General features: G+C 45.1%; 1 protein-coding gene across 4 annotated transcripts in view; it reads right to left on the bottom strand.

Moving 5' to 3' along the window:
• The window catches only part of TSGA10 (testis specific 10), a 272,162-nt gene that overhangs the window by 135,322 nt on the left and 114,432 nt on the right, over window positions 1–22,408 (bottom strand). For all 4 annotated transcript variants that reach the window (XM_078776738.1, XM_078776741.1, XM_078776742.1 and 1 more), the window contains exons 9-13: window positions 19,930–20,085; window positions 19,600–19,773; window positions 4,427–4,504; window positions 4,184–4,335; window positions 3,970–4,085 (exon numbers count right to left, since the gene is read on the bottom strand). In XM_078776738.1, coding sequence (XP_078632864.1) covers window positions 3,970–4,085; window positions 4,184–4,335; window positions 4,427–4,504; window positions 19,600–19,773; window positions 19,930–20,085 — 676 coding nt within the window. The remainder of the gene's footprint in view (window positions 1–3,969; window positions 4,086–4,183; window positions 4,336–4,426; window positions 4,505–19,599; window positions 19,774–19,929; window positions 20,086–22,408) is intronic.

Here is a 22,408-nt window from a genome sequence, read left to right as displayed (position 1 = left end):
ACGCGTTTCACTGTATTTTTCATCCTCTTTGAGATTTACAGATAGATATGCCATATGGTTGTGAAGTGCAACATGATGTCTTTGATTAAACCCATCAGTGAAGCGATTGGCAGCTGGTAGGCATGCAGACTCATATTATTGGAAACGTCTGTGTTGCACAACTGGACTTTTAAGATGCTTTAGCTGATGTGGGAGGCTCTTCTTTGTGGGTGGCCCCCTGCGGCTGCGGGCACCGTGGGCGCCTAATAGAGGCTCTGCGGATAAGCTTGAGGAGTATGGGGGAATGCACGTGCTAGATAAGATGGAAACATAAATAAACTAATCATTTCGTCCTTGTCACATACAGTATGCTACCTCTCTGCCAAATTTCGTCCAAATCCGTCAACAACCTTTTTAGATATATTGTTCACAAACAAACAAACAAATGGACAAACGGACAGACAGGGGTGAAAACATAACCTCCATCCACCTTTGGTGGCGGAGATAAAATTAAAATTGGGGCGGAGAGATGGGGTGATGGGAGGTGGTGGTCCTCACCAATCGACATGGAAATTGTTCATTCTCTCTACACTTTTTTGACAGACTGATATATACATTTTAAACAGTTTTGCTTTTTATAGTACTTTCGTGTTAATTTCCTATTATCTCGAAACTGATCATTTTTTTGGATTGTGTATTCATTGAAGCAGGACTTTACTGTACATGCTACATTCCGCTTAAAGACTGGTCACCTGAAAGAGTGTTCCAGGTCACAGATTGAGCAAATATGCCAAAAACAACAACAACATGCATTTTAAAGGCCATTTTCCCGACTAGAGCGGGGGTTAGCCTTGCGGTCCCCATGACAATCTTCTCCATTTTGCCCTATTTTCTGCATCTCTCCTTGTTAACCCCCTTGACCGCATTTCTTCTTCCACCATCTTTAGCCAAGTCTTTCTCGGTCTTCCCCGTCCTCTACTTCCTTCTACATTTATTTCCATCACTCTTCTCAACCAGTCACTTTCATCCTTCCTCAACACATGACCAAACCATCTCAACCTGTTCCTCTTCACAGCATCAATCACAGGCTCTATTCCCATCATCTTTCGCAATTCATCATTTGTCTTCCTCTCTCTCAACGATACGCACATCCGTCCAACCATTCGCATTTCCACCCTTTCCAACCTTCGTTGCTGCTCTACGTTCATTACCCATGTCTCGCTCCCATAAATCATAACACTTCTCACACATGCAGCATACACCTTTCCCTTCAGCTTCAACGACACTCCCCTCATCATCAGCACGCCACTCAGTTCCCGAAACTTCTTCCATGCACATCTCACTCCAGCAACCGTTGCCGAGTCTGATCCACCTTCTCCATTCAGCATGTCTCCGAGGTAGCAAAATGTTTTCACACCTTCCAGCTTCACGCCGTCTCCAAGATCCAACTCAACATTTCCTCCATCTGCAGCTCCCTCTGTGCACACCTTACATTTGAATGTAGCTGCCACACTGGTTAATGACCCTCTCAGACCACTACATTTTTGATGAACCCACACAGCGCACATTGTACATTGAATGGAGTTCACTCCGACACCCTTCCTGCACACAGCACACGGCCACTTCCCAGTTCTTTCCACCTCACCACATGCTTTACCACTTGCCATCACCTTCGTCTTTCCGATATTCACCTTCAGACCTTTTGTCTCCATACATTCCTTCCACTTGTTCATCTTTTCCTTCAGTCCATCCACACTTTCCGCAATCAACACCAGATCATCTGCATACATCAACTCCCACGGTAAACCCTCCTTTACGTTCTGAGCCAGCACCTCCATCACAGCTACAAATAGTAGTGGACTTAGTACTGACCCCTGATGCACTCCCACCTTCACCTCAAACTCACCACTGTTCCCGCCCTTCGTCCTTACAGCTGTGAGCGCTCTTTTGTACATTGCCATCACTACTCTGATCAACCATTCCTCCACTCCTAACTTCCTCAATGCCCATGTCAATACTTTGCGTGGAACCCTATCGAATGCTTTCTCCAGATCAACAAACCCAAGAAACAACTTCTTCCTCTTCTCCATGTACTTCTCCTGCAACTGCCTCACAATGAAAAGCGCGTCTGTCGTTCCTCTTCCTGGCATAAATCCAAACTGCATTTCGTCGATCTTCACTTTCTTCCTTATCCTCCTCTCCAACACCCTTTCCAATACCTTCATTCCATGCTCCAATAACTTTATCGCTCGGTATGAGCCACACTCCAGAGGGTCACCTTTCCCCTTGTATAGAGGGACGAGGGTACTCAGTTCCCAATCCACTGGAATGCGGCCTTCTTTCACCACCAGATTACAGATCTCTGTCATTCTCTTCACACCCCAACTTCCTGCTGTCTTCAACATATCTCCCACAACTTCCGTCGGCCCTCCCGCTTTTCTACCCTTCATTGCTTTTATCGCTTCCTCAACTTCCTTCACAGTTATCTTCTCTGCCGGTCCTAAAACTGGGTTACTCTCTATGTTGCCATCCCATTCATTCTCTGTATTCAACAGCATTTCCATATATCTTTTCCATCTTCCTTTAATTCCATCTGGGTCGACCGATTTGTCCCACTTCATCCTTCAAGCAACTCAACCACATCACATCACACCTCTCTTTCGCTATCTGCTTCGCAATCCTGAATACTGCTTTCTGACCCTCTTCCGAATCCAAGCGTTCTCCGAACATTTTCCTCCATGCCTCCTGCGCCTTTGCTACGCTACCTCTTTCTTTGCAGCCTTCCTGGCTGCCTTATAACTTTCATGCTCTGCTGTTTCTGCTCCCGTACCCTTCGCCTTCTGCCACTCCTTGAACTTCTTCCTCTTCTCGTCAATCCTCTTTCCAACTTCATCATCCCACCACCATGTTTCCGAGTGCCTCGGTGGTCCTTTTGTCCATCCACATACCTCACCAACGGCTCCCAACAGACTAGCTTTCATTGACATCCAACCACTTTAAAGCTCAACCACATCATCCTCGACCCTACTCAGCCTCTCTTTTAATGCCTCCCTTACTGTCACCTCTTTCAACCTCCACACCTTCATTCTCGGTTGGTACTTCACCCGCCGAGCTCTCCTCGCACCTTTCACCCTTATGTCGCAGACAACCAAGTGGTGCTGTGAAACAGCCTCCTCCCCCGGGATCACCTTTGTGTCCCGGAGGTGCCTCCTATCTCGCCTACGCACCATCAGGTCGTCAACGGTTGTCGTCGACCCACCTGACGTGTACGTAACAAGCTTATTATCCTCTTTCTGGAACTGAGTATTACAAATCAACAAATCAGCTCCATCAGCAAACTCCAAAATCCTTTCACCTTCTCCATTTCTCACACCATATCCGTAACCCCCATGAACTCCCTCAAAACCATCCATACTCCTTCCCACATGTCCATTTAGGTCTCCTCCTACAACAACAACTTCCTCATCTTTCACGTTTTCCATCAGCTTCTCTATCGCACACCAGAACTTGTCCTTCTCTTCATCGCTTCGACCAACCTGCGGAGCATATCCCGAGATGACGTTCACCAAGAGCTTTCCAATCATCATTTTCACCATCATCAACCTATCACTCACTCTAGTCACACTCACCACACTATCTACAAACTCCTCAGAAAACAAATATGCCAAATTGGCAAATATGCCAATTAAAGGCAAAATGTCCTACATGAAAGAAGGTTCGCCAAAGTATCAATCATTAAAATTAGAAATTAGGGTGCATTTTATCTTATTATTTAAACCAATGAAAATGTCTTTACGCAAATAATTTCTGAAAGAACAAGTAACCCCTGAACGTACTGCTTGGAAATTTTATCTGGCCCTCAAAAAAAAACAACCCATTATGGTCAGTAAAGACGTTATGTAATTGTTTCTTTTATGTTCGGGAATCAATGCTGCACAAATCATTTTCTACATTGTAAAGAAAGAAACAGCTAAATGCGTAAATATATACCCAGCGTCTCTTCTCTCTGATCGATGATGTTGTGGATTGACTGAAATTCCCCAGCGTACAATGCCAACTGCTGTTGAGCATCTGTCAATGAATTTTCAGTCTGTTTCTGCAACAGCCTTAAATGAGATGTGGATGGGATAACAAATGGCATGCGAATGAAAAGAGGGTCATGGGCATATGTGTGCAGAGCTGGACAGTCTGTTTGAGTATTTACCTCAGTGCGGAGACCTTAGATGTGCACTGCGCCAAGTCAATGTCGCATTGCACTCGTGCTTCACGTTCATGTGCTAACTGATTGGTTAAGCGAGCCTCAGTGTCTGCACGATTCTCCATGTGCTTACTTAGCTCTGCACGCTCCAAATCCACCTGTAAGCATACGTGGTAGAGTAAATAATTTCCAACAAACAGCAATGCGAAGTGGGTGATGATAAAACACCAACAAGGAAATTTTATTTACCATTAGTGTATTGGTCTTCATGTCCTCGAGCTTTTGCTCTAAGCGCGCTCGCTCCTTTGCTCCAGTGTCCTGCAGTATCTGCAGCAAAAGCCAAAATGTTATTAATATCTAAAGCAAAGATCACCTACACTCCTATATTCCTCTCTTCTCTTACTTGTGGAACCTCCTTCCTCAGTCCATAAATCTTATAGGATGCAAGACACGAGTTAGACGTTTCAGGATGCAAGACACGGACAACCAAACATTCTCCTGAATAATAATAATCTCCTGTTAATTTGGTTGTAAAAATGTGAGCTTAAATCTGCATACATCTGGTTGTAAAAATGTGAGCCCAAATTTTCCAAATTCTCTCCCACCTGCTCTCTTTCCCCAGTATAGTATCCAGCAACAAATCAATTCGGACTGTCCATTATGGCCAAGAGTTAGGAAAGGTGCAGAGCTCTGCCAATGCAAGTCCGCTTTGTACCGTGACTTTTATGTGTGACAATCTCTCTGTATTGAAATGTCTCTACAGGGTTTTAGAACAAAAGTTTTTGAATACAAAATTTAGGCTCATGGAAGAGTGAGAAGATGGAAAAATGGCAATATACCGTGGGACAGCTTGGGCCGTGGGACCAATATTGGACACAACAAGCAAGGGGACAGTGTTTAGCTCAGGTTCATATATATGCATGCATGCGTAATGCGTATCAACAAGGTGATCACTGCTCAAGTCAGTGCAAAGTAAACTATGCAATCACAAAGAGCTTTCCAGTTAGCCACCTTGTGATTGGTCACAGCAGGAGGGGGGGTAATCGTAGCAAGAATGTCATTCAGACCATTAAAGCAGTGTCACGCGAATCTCAACTAGCAATATGTGCTAGACATGAGGCAGGCAGTCTGGATAATACAGTTTATGTAAATGCTATATTTTGTGTGCGATTTGTGAATCATAATCTAGCTTTTAACACCTTGTTTATTTTACAGCCTTACTGGTCTGATAAATGGAGCTTGTCCTTCAATCCTGGAAAAAGTCCTGTTATCCTATCGTTTCGAAAGGGTTGTCAAACTAACCAACTGTTATGTTTGTGTGGGTAGTGATATGTAGAGTCAGGTGGATTTGTGTAGGTATCATGCTCTGGATGTCGGGTAAGAACCATCACCATGTAGTAAGTTCTGTTTAGCCGAATGTCGGAGTAAGGTGTATCTTCGTCCACGTCACGAGGAGGTGGGGCATGTTAACTAGATTAGGGCATAAGGATAAATTATCCCTTGTAAGTCTTACCCTATGTGATTTATCCTTTGGCTATTTTGGCACCACAATAGACACTAGTGAAGAAAGGCCCATTAATTGCACTCAATAATAACCATAAAACCAACCGGAAGCCAGTTCTGAACACTGCCATTTGGGACGCACCAGCTACATCGCCACGGAAGACAATCAGGCCGAAGCCACACCCGAGGAGCCGTGATTGGCCAGGGCGGAGCAAGAAGCGACTCACTATTGGGTGGGAGTTGACCAATGGGAAGGTCGGGGTAAGAAGGGACTCGTGATTGGCCAGGGCGGAGCAAGAAGCTACCCGCTGATTGGTGGAAGGAAGGCCGAGGAGGAAACAGAGTGCCGATTGGCAAGGACCACCGAGGACGTCAGAGGCGAGCAAGAAGTGGCTTGCTGATTGGTGGAGAAGCGCTGATGACGTCACGACCCAACGTTAAAATAACTCGAGGATGGACATTTTCTCTCTTGCTTGCTGACCCTGGACTCTTTTTCCTGCCCTCCACTCTTACCCTGCACTCTTGTTCTCTGACCCTCCAATCTTGCCCTGTTCCTGCCCTTCTCTGGTTCCCTTGTTCTTGAGCGTTTCACGCGCAATCCCGGCCGGACCTCCGGAGCCTTGAATTCCTGGCGAGACCCCTCCCCCCACCCCCCGACCTAATCAGAGCAACGTGCACGATAAATCACACCATTATTTTCCAACGTGATTTTATCCCTCGTCTATGTTTAAGTCTGGTGTGGAGGATCCTATAGGAATTTAGTTTTACCGTTGCGTTTTTCTTGTTACCGCCATTTTGTTAAATAAACCCTTTCATTATTTTCTCTACATTTATAAACCCGGTTTTTGTTTGAGTTTATTTTTGCAAGGTGAAGACGTCGGTGAGACCCGTCCAGGTAAGTCGGTACTCTTCTTCCCCCTCGCGTATAATCCGCCACATAGTTGGATTCAAACATAGAACAGCAACATAGAGAGTAACCCAGTTTTAGGACCGGCAGAGAAGATAACTGAGAAGGAAGTTGAGGAAGCGATAAAAGCAATGAAGAGTAGAAAAGCAGGAGGGCCGACGGGAATTGTGGGAGATATGTTGAAGGCAGCAGGAAGTTGGGGTGTGAAGAGAATGACAGAGATCTGTAATCTGGCGGTGAAAGAAGGCCGCATTCCAGTGGATTGGGAACTGAGTACCCTCGTCCCTCTATACAAGGGGAAAGGTGACCCTCTAGAGTGTGGCTCGTCTCCGAGCGATAAAGTTATTGGAGCATGGAATGAAGGTATTGGAAAGGGTGTTGGAGAGGAGGATAAGGAAGAAAGTGAAGATCGACGAAATGCTGTTTGGATTTATGCCAGGAAGAGGAACGACAGACGCGCTTTTTATTGTGAGGCAGTTGCAGGAGAAGTACATGGAGAAGAGGAAGAAGTTGTTTCTTGGGTTTGTTGATCTGGAGAAAGCATTCGATAGGGTTCCACGCAAAGTATTGGCATGGGCAATGAGGAAGTTAGGAGTGGAGGAATGGTTGATCAGAGTAGTGATGGCAATGTAAAAAAGAGCACGCACAGCTGTAAGGACAAAGGACGGGAACAGTGGTGAGGTCGGTACTAAGTCCACTACTATTTGTAGCTGTGATGGAGGTGCTGGCTCAGAACGTAAAGGAGAGTTTACCGTGGGAGTTGTTGTATGCAGATGATCTGGTGTTGATTGCGGAAAGTATGGATGGACTGAAGGAAAAGATGAACAAGTGGAATGAATGTATGGAGGCAAAAGGTCTGAAGGTGAATATCGGAAAGACGAAGGTTATGGCAAGTGGTAAAGCATGTGGTGAGGTGGAAAGAACTGGGAAGTGGCCCTGTGCTGTGTGCAGGAAGGGTGTCGGAGTGAACTCCATTCAATGTACAATGTGCGCTGAGTGGATTCATCAAAAATGTAGTGGTCTGAGAGGGCCATTAACCAGTGTGGCAGCTACATTCAAATGTAAGGTGTGCACAGAGGGAGCTGCAGATGGAGGAAATGTTGAGTTGGATCTTGGAGACGGCGTGAAGCTGGAAGGTATGAAAACACTTTGCTACCTCGGAGACTTCGGAGACACTTTGCTCCCTCTTCTCCAGACATGCTGAGTGGAGAGGGTGGATCAGACTCGGCAACGGTTGCCAGAGTGAGATGTGCATGGAAGAAGTTTCGGGAACTGAGTGGCGTGCTGATGAGGAGGGGAGTGTCGTTGAAGCTGAAGGGAAAGGTGTATGCTGCATGTGTGAAAAGTGTTATGATTTATGGGAGCGAGACATGGGTAATGAACGTAGAGCAGCAACGAAGTTTGGAAAGGGTGGAAATGCGAATGGTTCGATGGATGTGCGGAGTATCATTGAGAGAGAGGAAGACAAATGATGAATTGCGAAAAATGATGGGAATAGAGCCTGTGATTGATGTTGTGAAGAGGAACAGGTTGAGATGGTTTGGTCATGTGTTGAGGAAGGATGAAAGTGACTGGTTGAGAAGAGTGATGGAAATGAATGTAGAAGGAAGTAGAGGACGGGGAAGACCGAGAAAGACTTGGCCAAAGATGGTGGAAGAAGAAATGCGGGCAAGGGGGTTAACAAGGAGAGATGCAGAAAATAGGGCAAGATGGAGAAGATTGTCATGGGGACCGCAAGGCTAACCCCCGCTCTGGCAGGGAAAATGGCCTTAAAATGCATGTTGTTGTGTTGTTGTATAGTTGGATTCAAAACGCCTCCATTAACCCTTGTTTGCCTTCTGTGGTTCTTTCAGTGTTAATTGAGGGAACCACGTGACACCACTTAGCTATTGCCTTTTTCACCACTGGAGGAGGTTCAATCTCTTGAACTTCTAGGCCTCATCCATGACATTTCCTGTGCTAAATACAAAGCAGAGCTAGCCTCCAAAGCTGGGCATACTCCGTTGATCCAAGTCTTTTCTTTCCAAGAGCTCCTCACAGTCTATAAGACCTTTGTCCAAAGCTCAATGGGGTACTGTTCTCAACTATTGGCTGGTGCCCCAGCATCACATCTTCCTATCTCTCCTGGGTTCTGTGGAATCTAAAGCTCTCAACAGTATTTAAATCTCCCGTGATGGGGGCAAAGCGCAGGGTCTGTTGCTCCCATATCACAGGCAGGTCAGTCTCTGTTTTCTACTGTGGTATGACATTCCAAAGGTATGACATTCCTTCCACGTGTTCATCTTTTCCTTCAGTCCATCCATACTTTCCGCAATCAACACCAGATCATCTGCATACAACAACTCCCACGGTAAACCCTCCTTTACGTTCTGAGCCAGCACCTCCATCACAGCTACAAATAGTAGTGGACTTAGTACCGACCCCTGATGCACCCCCACCTTCACCTCAAACTCACCACTGTTCCCATCCTCCGAAAATAATATTCTCCGATATTACTCCCTCTGCTCTCTCAGTCTACCGACCTTCCCTATCTAAACTAGGATGCATTCTTCCAGTAACCCCCTCCTGGTTAAACTTTCCAAAATCCAGGCTGACTGCACAACTCAACTCTTTTAAAAAACTTCTCCCATCTATGGAACGACCTTCCAAAGGTTGTTCGTCTCACTCTTCCCTTCAGGAATTCAAGCAACCACCATCTCGTCATCCCCCCCATTCTGACTCATGATCTTTATTACCCCCATTAATCTTACTTGCTACTTTCAGTGTTTCCTCCTCTCCCCCCTTTGCTCTTTTCCTGTTCATTAATTCCCTTGATATTTGTCCCACTGTCATCTTCACCTTGCTCTTCTTCCATGTGCCTCACTCCTGTAAAGAAAATAATATATTGCCGTATGACTTGCTCGCACCGCTCATTTAAGCCAATTCACATTTAATTCACATTGTTGTTTAGATGTGGGATCATGAGCCAATTTCTGCTTTTACTGTCATCCATTACTATACCACAGCTTATCCTTTATCTGCTGAGGGAAAGATCAATCTTTTTTGATCTTTCAATTATTAGTTGTATCAAGGTTAGTTGCTCAAAGATTGCTTTTTGGTCTTTAGATATGCAAGAAAGGCCTGAATTTCCTGAGATACACAATTATTCATGGCATTTGTCAGTAAGCAGATTTTCATAGCTGACTTAACAAAAGCTGCAATTTGAGCTAGAGGTAAGGACTCCACTGTCATGCTAAAATCCAATCCTTTTCATATAACAGCCATGTTTGTGTTAAAAATATTTTAACAGACTCAGTGATTTAATGGGTAGAGGATCCCCTATGAATCTGGGAGGATGGTGGACCCTGAGGACCCAAAAGACCCCGAGGACTCCGAAGACCTAAAAAACCCTGAGGATCCCAAAAGACCTTGGAGGTCCTCTCATATTAAAAAAAAATTTTTTTAAATCCAATACTGAATTCGGTTTTATAAAGAGGACGAAATGTGTCACGAGTGTCCGATGAAAGCAGGGTTGTATCAAAGCAGGACTTCTTGTGGTACCCAGTCATCACTGCCAGCAGTTATAAATTGGCAGTTCTAGTTATTATTATTATTACGAGCGTGAATCTGCATGCTCCGCACGCCTCACCACACGTCGTTTCAGAGGTGTAGGCATCTTTGACCATGTCTGCTTTCTCAGGGAGTGAGGGATGGTGGGTGGGGGTTCGTGGTGGTGATGGTGGATTGGGGATCATGGGGGGTGGGGAGGGGCGGAAAGTCTTTAAGGGCATTTTGGGTCTTCAGGGGTCTTGGTGGTCTTAAGGGTCTTGAGGGACATAAAGGGTCGTCAAAGGTCTGAGGGCTCTCAGCAGTCTAAAAGGTCAAAATTTATATTCCAACAGTACGAAATTAAGAGTTCACGGAATGTGTTTAAGGTGTTAATTATATTTGAAGAATAAGAAGACGTTTTAGTCACAAATAAACATACAAACAACACCATATACGTTTGCTCTATTATAAAAAGATATATATTCACAAGACACAAGATGCTTTTTGCCAAACAAATTTACATTTTTCCTTGTTGCCATGGTCTTTTCATTGGGTGTTTTGAGGGTGGGGAAGGATCTCACCCTTAAACAACAGGCATTTTAAGGCCATTTTCTCTGCAAGAGCGGGGGTTAGCCTTGCGGTCCCCATGACAATCTTCTCCATTTTGCCCTATTTTCTGCATCTCCCCTTGTTAACCCCCTTGCCTGCATTTCTTCTTCGACCATCTTTAGCCAAGTCTTTCTCGGTATTCCCCATCCTCTACTTCCTTCTACATTCATTTCCATCACTCTTCTCAACAAGTCACTTTCATCCTTCCTCAACACATGACTAAACCATCTTACCTGTTTCTCTTCACAGCATCCATCACAGGCTCTATTCCCATCATCTTTCGCAATTCATCATTTGTCTTCCTCTCTCTCAACGATACTCCACACATCCACTGAACCATTCGCATTTCCACCCTTACCAGCCTTCGTTGCTGCTCTACGTTCATTACCCATGTCTCGATCCCATAAATCATAACACTTCTCACACAGGCACCATACACCTTTCCCTTCAGCTTCAACGACACTCCCCTCCTCATCAGCACGCCACTCAGTTCCCGAAGCTTCTTCCATGCACATCTCACTCTAGCAACTGTTGCTGAGTCTGATCCACCTTCTCCATTCAGCATGTCTGCTAGGTAACAAAATGTTTTCACACCTTCCAGCTTCACGCCGTCTCCAAGATCCAACTCAACATTTCCTCCATCTGCAGCTCCCTCTGTGCACACGTTACACTTCAATGTAGCTGCCACACTGGTTAATGACCCTCTCAAACCACTACATTTTTGATGAACCCACTCAGCGCACATTGTACAAATGAATGGAATTCACTCCGACACCCTTCCTGCACACAGCACACGGCCACTTCCCAGTTCTTTCCACCTCACCACATGCTTTACCACTTGCCATCACCTTCCTTTTTCCAATATTCACCTTCAGACCTTTTGTCTCCATACATTCCTTCCACTTGTTCATCTTCTCCTTCAGTCCATCCATACTTTCTGCAATCAACACGAGATCATCTGCATACAACAACTCCCACGGTAAACCCTCCTTTACGTTCCAAGCCAGCATTTCCATCACAGCTACAAATAGTAGTGGACTTAGTACCGACCAATGATGCACTCCCACCTTCACCTCAAACTCACCACTGTTCCCGTCCTTCGTCCTTACAGCTGTGCGCGCTCTTTTGTACATTGCCATCACTACTCTGATCAACCAATCCTCCACTCCTAACTTCCCCAATGCCCATGTCACTACTTCACGTGGAACCCTATCGAATGCTTTCTCCAGATCAACAAACCCAGGAAACAACTTCTTCCTCTTCTCCATGTACTTCTCCTGCAACTGCCTCGCAATAAAAAGCGCGTCTGTCGTTCCTCTTCCTGGCATAAATCCAAACTGCATTTCGTCAATCTTCACTTTCTTCCTTATCCTCCTCTCCAACACCCTTTCCAATACATTCATTCCATGCTCCAATAACTTTATCGCTCCATACGAGGCACAGTCCAGAGGATCACCTTTCCCCTTATATAGAGGGACGAGGGTACTCAGTTCTCAATCCACTGGAATGCGGCCTTCTTTCACCACCAGATTACAGCTCTCTGTTATTCTCTTCACACCCCAACTTCCTGCAGCCTTCAACATATCTCCCACAACTCCCGTCGGCCCTCCTGCTTTTCTACACTTCATTGCTTTTATCGCTTACTCAACTTCCTTCTCGGTTATCTTCTCTGCAGGTCCTAAAACTGGGTTACTCTTTCTGTTGCCATCACATTCATTCTCTGCATTCAACAATATTTCCATATATCTCTTCCATCTTCCTTTAATTCCATCTGGGTCCACAACGATTTGTCCCACTTCATCCTTCAAGCAACTCATCCCCATCACATCACACCTCTCTTTCGCTATCTGCTTTGCAATCCTGAATACCGCTCTCTGACCTTCTTCCAAATCCAAGTGTTCTCCGAACATTTTCCTACATGCCTCCTGCGCCTTTGCTACCTCTTTCTTTGCAGCCTTATAACTTTCATGCCCTGCCTGTTCTGCCCCCATACCCTTCGCCTTCTGCCACTCCTTGAACTTCTTCCTCTTCTCGTCAATCCTCTTTCCAACTTCATCATCCCACCACCATGTTTCCCAGTGCCTCGGTGGTCCTTTTGTCCATCCACATCCCTCACCAACGGCTCCCAACAGACTATCTTTCATTGACATCCAACCACTTTCAAGCTCAACCACATCATCCTCTACCACACTCAGCCTCTCTTTTAATGCCTCCCTCACTTTCACCTCTTTCAACCTGCACACCTTCATTCTCGGTTGGTACTTCACCCGCCAAGTCCTCCTCGCACCTTTCACCCTTATTTCGCAGACAACCAAGTGGTGCTGTGAAACAGCCTCCTCCCCTTGTGTCCCGGAGGTGCTCCCTATCTCGCCTACACACCAGCAGGTAGACGACGGTTGTCGTCTACCCACCTGACGTGTATGTAATAAGCTTATTATCCTATTTCTGGAACTGAGTATTACAAATCAACAAATCAGCTCCATCAGCAAACTCCAAAATCCTTGCACCTTCTCCATTTCTCACACCATATCCGTAACCCCCATGAACTCCCTCAAAACCGTCCATACTCCTTCCCACATGTCCATTTAGGTCTCCTCCTACCACAACAACTTCCTCATCTTTCACGTTTTCCATCAGCTTCTCTATTGCACACCAGAACTTGTCCTTCTCTTCATCGCTCCGACCAACCTGCGGAGCATATCCCGAGATGACGTTCACCAAGAGTTCACCAAGTTCACCTTAAACACAGACCATAAAATATGAACTCTTCTGGGCAGACCACATCGCTAGGTTTACCGCTAAAGTACAGGTGCAAACTGGACGTTCACCATCAAGAAAAGTCTTTTCATTCTTTCTTAAAATTTATCATGTGCTTTACAGCATTTCTTTGAAGCACAATGGTGTACTGTTCTCTCTTGTCACCCTATTTCTACATGACTGAAATATGGTTGTGCAGATAGGTTGAGCCTGAACGAAGACAATCTATGTATCGAGAAAAGGACAATAAATAAACAAGAAGAAGAAGACGTCATGCAGAGCATGATACTTGCAAAATCCACCCCCCACCCCCAAGAAAAAAAATTCCATTGATACAGCAAATTGTCCATTTCATCAAGATTAAAATTGACAATCTTGATCAAAGCTCGGGTCAACAGGAAGAAAAGTGACGATTTTTCAGATGAAAAACGATGATTTTGTAATGTTGACCTTGAGTTGACCTTTGACCCTTTGACCTCAAAAATAGTTACTTTCCCTATTTAGTGACTCAATATGCAAATGCTGTTCAGTTTTCAAGTCAATTCGATGAAAATATAGGATTTTAGAAATATGGCCTATGTTGACCTTTTGGCCTATGTTGACCTCAAAAATACTTGGTGGTTGAATTCAGTGACCAGATATGCAAGTCTCTTCAAATTTCAAGTCAATCAGATGAAAATTGAGGATTTTAGAAATGTGGCCTATATTGACCTTTTGGCCTATGTTGACCTCAAATATACTTGGTGGTTGAATTCAGTGACCAGATATGCAAGTCCTCTACAAATTGCAAGTCAATTGGATGAAAATTGAGGATTTTAGAAATTTGGCCTATGTTGACCTCAAAAATACTTGGTGGTTGAATTCAGTGACCAGATATGCAAATCCTCTTAAAGTTTCAAGTCAATCGGATGAAAATTGAGGATTTTAGAAATTTGGCAAAGTTGGTGACCTTTGGTCTATGTTGACCTTTTGATCTTTTGACCCCAAAAACAATAGGCTTCTCAATTGGGACGACCCATACAACTTGGTGAAGTCTTGTGACGATCGGTTTAGAATTGTGACCTGTAGGCTGGTGACAAACAAACACACAAACAAGAAGACGTCATGCGTAGCATGATACTTGCAAATTACGCACCCCCCCCCCCCCCACCCAAAGAAAAATAATTCCATTGATACAGCAAATTGTCCATTTCATCAAGATTAAAATTGACAATCTTGATCAAAGCTCGGATCAATAGGAAGAAAATTGACGATTTTTCAGATGAAAAATGATAATTTTGGAAGTTTGACCTCGAGTTGACCTTTGCCCTTTTGACCTCCAAATATAGTTTGTTTCCCTATTTATTTATTTATTTTTATTTATTTATTTTTTTGTTTGTATACTGAATCGAGGCTCGTGAAAGAGCTAACATTTACTTCACAAACAAATCGACCAGACAAACAAAATACACAAAAAGAGGGAGCGGAAGACAAGATGGGGAGAAAAGGGGAAGCACACAAACACAACATCCGAGAGCAGGGAGATGTGTGGAAGGGAGAGGGCCCGGGGGGAGGAGGCATGGGAGGGGGGGGGGGGGGGGAGAAGTATAAAGCACAAGGACACCAAGGACTTCCAGGACAGAAGTTGGTATTTCAAAAAGGGGAATTGGGGTGAAATTAGCGGGGGTAGAAAAGATCAAGGTTTTGGATGGGGGAAGATAAGAGATGGTGGTGAACAGCTGTTTTAAAGACTTGGAGGGTGGAGTGGGATTGAAGAGAGTGAGGGAGTTTGTTCCAGAGGCGGGAGAAAAGAGGTATGAAGGAGTGAAGGTGAGCAGAGAGTCTTGCTTTTGGCAGTTTAACCAAAAGAGGGTTGCAGGCAGATCTTGCGCGACCTGTAGGAATATTTGCGGGACAGAGCCCAGAGAGAGCTGGGGGGGCAAGGCCAGAGAGGAGTCGGAAGAAGACGGAAAGACCACCAACCTGCCTGCGGTGAGTGAGTGAGAGGCCCTTGGAATTAGCTTCATCGCGGGAGATTCCAATGATTCTGAATGCTTTGGTTTCAACAGCGCGAAGGCGAGCTAGGTGTGAGGCAGGAGCACCAGCCCAGAGAGGAGAGCAGTATTCCATTGAGCTGCGGATGAAAGCCTTGTATGTGGTGAGGAGCTCAGGTGTGCCAAGGAAGGACTTCGCATGACGGAGGATGCCCAGTCGGCGACTGGCTTTGGAGGCCAGATTTGAAATGTGTTTTTTCCAGGAAAGATCATGGCAGATGGTGAGACCCAAAAGCTTGAGTGACAGAGCTTCTTGGAGAGGATTATTCAGAAAGTGGATGGGAGGGTTGTCCAGTCGGTCTTTTCGGAGAGACATCGTAAGAGTGTGACATTTGTCAGGATTGAAAGACATGTTCCACTTGTTTGCCCAGTCTGTGATTTTGCCAAGGTCTGCAGAGAGTGAGGAGGCTGCAGACTGCCGATCTGAGGGATGAAGAATGGAGCGACAGAGAGTAGAGTCGTCAGCAAAGAGATAGAGAGGATTTTCAAGAGAGTCAGAGAGATCATTGATGAAGACCAGAAAAAGCACAGGGCCCAGAACACTGCCTTGGGGAACTCCAGCCTGAACAGGAAGAGGAGATGAGAGAAACCCATTCAGGGCCACACGTTGACTACGACTAGAGAGGAAGTCCGCCAGCCATGCGTGGAGATTTCCATGGATACCAAAAGAGGAGAGTTTGGTGAGCAGAGTGGGGTGCCAGACTGTATCGAAGGCATGTGATATGTCAAGGGAGACTGCTCTAATTTCCTGTTTGGCATTGAGGACCTCCATCCATTGTTGAGAAAGCAGAAGCAGCATGTCCAGAGTGGAGTGTCCAGGTCTGAAACCAAATTGATGATCAGAGATCAAGCCATTGGAGAAGAGGAAAGATTTCATATCTGAAGCAATGATGGATTCCATGACCTTGCTGATAATTGGGAGAAGGCTGATTGGTCTGTAGTTGCTGGGATCTGTTTTTGCACCTTTTTTGTGCAAAGCGGTGATGTTGGCAGATTTCCAAGCAGATGGAAGATGACCTTGAGCAAAAGAGAGGGTGAAGAGAACAGAGAGAGGGAGTGAAAGAGCGGAAGAACATGATTTTAGGACCCGTGGGCTGATGCCGTCAGGTCCAGTTGCAGAATCAGAGTCGAGGGTTGACAGACACTTTTCCACCTTGTCAGGAGGAAAGGACACAGAGTCCAGGAGCAGCTGGGTACGACTGGGTACGGTGGGTACAGAGAGGGATGGGTTTGGGACACAAGATTTAGAGGCAAACACAGAGTTGAGGCATTCGGCTTTTTCACGTGCGGAGTCAGCCGTGTGGCCATTTAAGGTGAGGGAGGGGATGGAGGGGGAACAAACACCAGAAACAGATTTTACCAGACGCCACCAGGATTTGGAAGAGGGAGACAGATAAGAGAGTTCGGTCCTGAGGACGGAGAGATATTGTTTCCTGGCTCTCCTGAGGGTGGATACACACTTGTTTCGGGCTTTGTGAAAGGAAATGAGATTTCCTTCCGTTGGATTTGCTTTCCAGGAGACTAAAGCAAGTTGTTTCTGGGCAATAGCCTCACCACAAGATTCCGTGTACCATGGACGGGAGGAAGGGTATGACAACTGAAGACGAGAAGGGATAAAACTGTGCATGAGAGAGAGCAATTTACTTTGGAAGAATTCCCAGGATGAGTTGATGTCAGAGGCAGTAGAGATGGGAGACCAGTCCAGATGATTGATGGCTGCTTGAAGACCCTGCCAGTTGGCCTGAGTGAAATGCCAGACTCGTCGACGCTGAGGAGGCTCTCTGAAAATGGTCAGAGAGATGTCCACTTTAACAAGCACATGATCAGAAGAGCCGATTGGAGCAGAAGAAGAGCAGCAGACATTTTCAGGGAAGTTAGTCATAACCAAGTCCAGAAGAGAAGATTCTCCGTTGACTGAGATCCGGGTTGGGAAATTGACAGATTGTGTCAGTCCCAGTGAGTCACAGAAGTCCTTTGCTGGAGAGCCATGGCTGGTGAGAGAGGTACCCACCCCCAGCCAACTGGCATGGTGACAGTTGAAATCACCACATATGAGGAAGAGAGAGTTGGGATGGGTAGATAGAAGTTGGTCCATATTATCAGACAGCGAGATGTAGATGGAGTCATCACTGTTTGGTGGACGGTACAACACGCATATGAACAAAAGGTGGGAGCGAAGGGGAAGCCGTAGCCAAAGGTATTCCTGGGGGTGAGGTGGAGAGAGGGCAGTGCAGGGCGAGTGAGGAAGAGAGTTTTTTATAAAGATAGCAACCCCACCTCCAGAACGAGGCTCAGGTCTATCATACCAGAGGAGGGAGTAACCTGGGAGAGATACCAAGGAATCAGAGACATCATGAAGGAGGAAGGTTTCTGTTAAGCAGATCACGTCTGGTTTGTCAGAAGCAACCTGTATGGAGAGATCAGTTAAGTTTGAGCGAAGGCCCTGGATGTTTGAGGTCCATACTGTTAAGGAATGGTCCATACCATTTCTTGGGAAAACCACATTTCCAAGCTGGCCTCCAAAGCCAGTCGCCGACTGGGCATCCTCCGTCGTGCGAAGTCCTTCCTTGGCACACCTGAGCTCCTCACCACATACAAGGCTTTCATCCGCAGCTCAATGGAATACTGTTCCCCCCTCTGGGCTGGTGCTCCTGCCTCACACCTTGCTCGGCTTCACGCTGTTGAGGCCAAAGCTTTCAGAATCATTGGAATCTCCTGCGATGTAGTCAACGCCGAGGGCCTTTCACTCACTCACCGCAGGCAGGTTGGTGGTCTTTCTGTCTTCTACCGACTCCTCTCCGGCCTTGCTCCCCCAGCTCTCTCTGTGCTCTGTCCCCCCAATATTCCTTCAGGTCGCACAAGATCTGCTTGCAACCCTCTTATGTTTAAACTGCCAAAGTCTAGGCTCTCTGCTCACCTTCACTCTTTCATTCCCCTTTTCTCCCGCCTCTGGAACAAACTCCCCCACTCCCTTCAATCCCACTCCTCCCTCCAGGTCTTTAAAACAGCTGTTCACCACCATCTCTTATCTTCCCCCATCGAAAACCTTGATCTTTTCTACCCCCGGTAATTCACCCCAGAGTCCTTGCAGTGTTCATATGTTTTAATCCTCTCCCACCTCCCCCTAAGTCCTCCCGATGTCCCTGCTCTCAAATGTTGTGTTTGTGTCCTTCCCCCTCTTCCCCCTCTCTTTTGTGTCCTTCCCCCTCTCTCCCCATCTTGTCTGCCGCTCCCCTTGTTTTTTGTGTTTTGTGTGTCGGTTTGTCTTTTTGTGTGATTAATGTTAGCTCTTTCACGGGCCTCGATCTTGTATACAAAAAAAAAAAAAAAAAAAAAAAGGAGGAGGAATTATTTAGTGACTCAATGTGCAAATGCTGTTCAATTTTCAAGTCAATTCTATGAAAATTGAGGATTTTAGAAATATGGCCTATGTTGACCTTTTGGCCTATGGTGACCTCAAAAATACATGGTGGTTGAATTCAGTGACCAGATATGCAAGTCCTCTTCAGATTTCAAGTCAATTGGATGAAAATTGAGGATTTTAGAAATTTTTGCCTATGTTGACCTTTTGGCCTATGTTGACCTCAAGAATACTTGGTGGTTGAATTCAGTGACCAGATATGCAAGTCCTCTTCAAATTTCAAGTCAATTGGATGAAAATTGAGGATTTTAGAAATTTGGCCTATGTTAACCATTTGGCTTATGTTGACCGCAAAAATACTTGGTGGTTGAATTCAGTGACCAGATATGCAAGTCCTCTTCAAATTTCAAGTCAATTGGATGGAAATTGAGGATTTTAGAAATTTAGCAATGTTGGTGACCTTTGGCCTATGTTGACCTTTTGTCCGATTGACCCCAAAAACAATAGGCTTCTTGCTTTTGTCCAACTCTACCATTTGGTGAAGTTTCGTGAATATTGGTTGAAAATTGTGACCTGTAGGCCGGTGACAAACAAACAGACAAACAGACAGACAGACAAACAGACAGACAAAAAAAACAGTCAGACAGAACCACAAACGCAACCGACCAATATACTTGAAAAATCTTCGATTTTGCAAGTAATAAATAACATTTGTACCACTGACCTTTATCTGCTCATGAAGACTATCTCGCTCAGTTGTCATAGCTCGTAGATCACGAAGAGCTAAATCTCGATCACCCTCTGCTCGCCGTAATGCCAATCGACCAGTGCCTGAGCCACCCACACCTTCGGGAAATTGCAGTGTCTCGACACGCAATTGGCGCAGTTCTTCTTGGGACTAAATAAGGTCGAATAAGGAGATATCACTTGACATAGTGTGAATGGATTGCATAGAATTATAAAAATGAAGACATTCAGGAAGAAACAGACACACAAGTGTGAGGGTACAAAAACATGTCAACAGACAACAGACAGGTTTTGTGTTGAGCCTCACTTGCTGGTACAGGTGTTCAATCTGGTCACGTTCAGCTTTTAGAACTTTGATGTTAGCCTGGATCTCAGCCAAGCGTCGTTCAACGTTGTTCATCATATCCTGGAGGTGGTCACGCTCTTTCGTCACTCGCAGCAGTTCTGTGTCATGTGAAGTACCCTGAAAGTCATGCAACACATACAGTTGATAAAAACTGTTTCCTTTATGCAAAGATAGCTTCAAGAATATAGCAGTTGTGGAAGAGTACATTAATTGTCCTCCATTTGTTGTGGTTCACATGAGGCATTTATCACCTTTCAGGAGAGGGAGAGGCATGGCTTACTTTAATTACAGCAAAAATACAAAGAAACTCAACAGACAATGAACAATTACACAATTACAATGAGCCACCAGCATATCCTTCGATATTTTGCAACGAACTCTTTGAATACATTTCTGAAGAGAAATCCCAGGGAGCAAGGTGGGAGGGGTGGAAAGTAGCCAAGAGGCCTTGGAAAGACAGGGTGTTTGTGGCACAAGAATGTCTGATCTCATCACAGCCAGGCAGTGATGTGAGTAGAGACAATATATTTACACAACAAGGCTTTGAAGTTTGTAAACCAACAGGCTTATTTGATTTTCTCAACCCGAGATGAAAAGGAATTGTTTCAGTTCATGTCCTCGCTCAGCTAATGTTTTCATCAGACTGGCACGATATATTTCATTATGGAACTTGCAACTAGTGACGTGAACAGGCTTTTCCATTCAAGTTTACTTCGAGAATATAGAAGATACGTGGCCAGAAATATATGCACTTAATGAGTATATACAGTCACGTGAAAAAGTAAGTTTTGTAAGTTTTGAATTTTTCAACATATTTCAACATACAGCTATTTGATCTTCATTTCAACAATATTGATAGATAAAGGTGATATAATATAACAAATATCATGAAACATTTACATTTTGTAGTCCATTGTATAATTTAAATAAACATAAATGCAAATTTCGCATGTGGAAAAAGTAAGTACACCCTTGGCTCTAATAGGTGGTATTGCCCCCTTTGGCAGAAACAACCTCAAGTAGGCGTTTCTTATAACTGTCTACCAGTCTCTGACATCGACTGGGAGAAATTTTTGCCCACTCCTCCATGCAGAATTCTTTCAGCTGTGCGATGTTTGAGGGGTTTCTTGCATGCACGGCTCGTTTCAAATCCCCCCACAATATCTCGATGAGATTTAGATCTGGGCTTTGACTTGGCCATTCCAGAACCCTCCATTTCTTTCTTTTCAGCCATTCCTTGGTGGATTTACTGGTATGTTTAGGGTCATTGTCATGTTGCAAGGTCCACCTTCGGTTGAGCTTCAACTTTCCGACAGATGGCTTCACATTATCCTCAATCACCCTCTGGTACAATGAATAATTCATAGTGGATTCTATGATGGTGAGCTGCCCGGGCCCTGATGCAGCAAAGCTGCCCCAAACCATAATATTTCCACCACAATGCTTTACAGTTGGTATCAGGCTCTTGTGGTCAAATGTTGTCTTTGGTTTTCGCCAAACATGTCTTCTGGTACTGTGGCCAAATAGCTCTACCTTTGACTCATCTGCCCAGAGCACATTGTTCCAGAAGTGCTGGTCTTTGCCTAGGTGTTAATTGGCAACCTTTAGTTTTGCCTTGATGTTCTTTCTGGACAGCAAAGGTTTCCTCCTGGCACACCTCCCATGTGGATCAAATTTGTGCAGCCTCTTTCTAATGGTAGACTCGTGCACTTTGACATCAACAGTGGCAAGAGCTACCTGTAGGTCCCGTGATGACATTCTGGGGTTCTTAGAGACTTCTTTCAGCATCTTGAGGTCTGCTCTTGGGCTGAACTTGCTGGGGCGGCCTGGCCTGAACAAGATGGCAGTTGTTTGGAATCTTCTCCACATGTAGATGATCTTCGGTACAGTCGAATGATTGAATTCAAATTGTTTGGAGATCTTTTTAAATCCCTTCCCACACTCGTAGGCATCTATAACCTTCTTTCTGAAGGCCTCAGAGAGCTCTTTTGATCTAGGCATGGTGACGCCGCACACTTCAACAACAAAGAGCAAACCAAACTAAATGTCTGAGGTTTAAATATGACAGGTTCCTCCAAGATACTCTCTAACGATGTTGTAATCATTTGCACCTGAGCTGGTGCACCTGATTCTAACATTAGGTATTTGAAGTAGTGATACATGTAGGGTGGTAGATAAATGTAGGAGACTTCCGCTTCCGGTCCCTCGAGCGAGGAGGCTTGCTTCGATCTCTCCACGACATCAAAGTTTGAGTGTTTTCCCATTCGTGTCTTTGTCAAATTTCCACTGGTTATTTTTATTGTGTATGTTTTATTGTGTGTTTCTATTTAGTTTTGGTTTTGTAATTATTGCAAATTTGTGTGTAATTAGTCGTTTTTTGTTTCGCACCTCATGCGCGGCCTGGTCTTTCCAGGCTCCCCCCCCCCCCCCCCCCCCCCCA

This window comes from Myxine glutinosa, chromosome 4, assembly GCF_964187855.1.
Source record: "Myxine glutinosa chromosome 4, kmMyxGlut1.1, whole genome shotgun sequence".
Lineage (NCBI taxonomy): Eukaryota > Metazoa > Chordata > Myxini > Myxiniformes > Myxinidae > Myxine > Myxine glutinosa.
The sequence above is the reverse complement of the archived record's forward strand: the minus strand, read 5'-3'. Positions and strand labels throughout refer to the sequence as shown.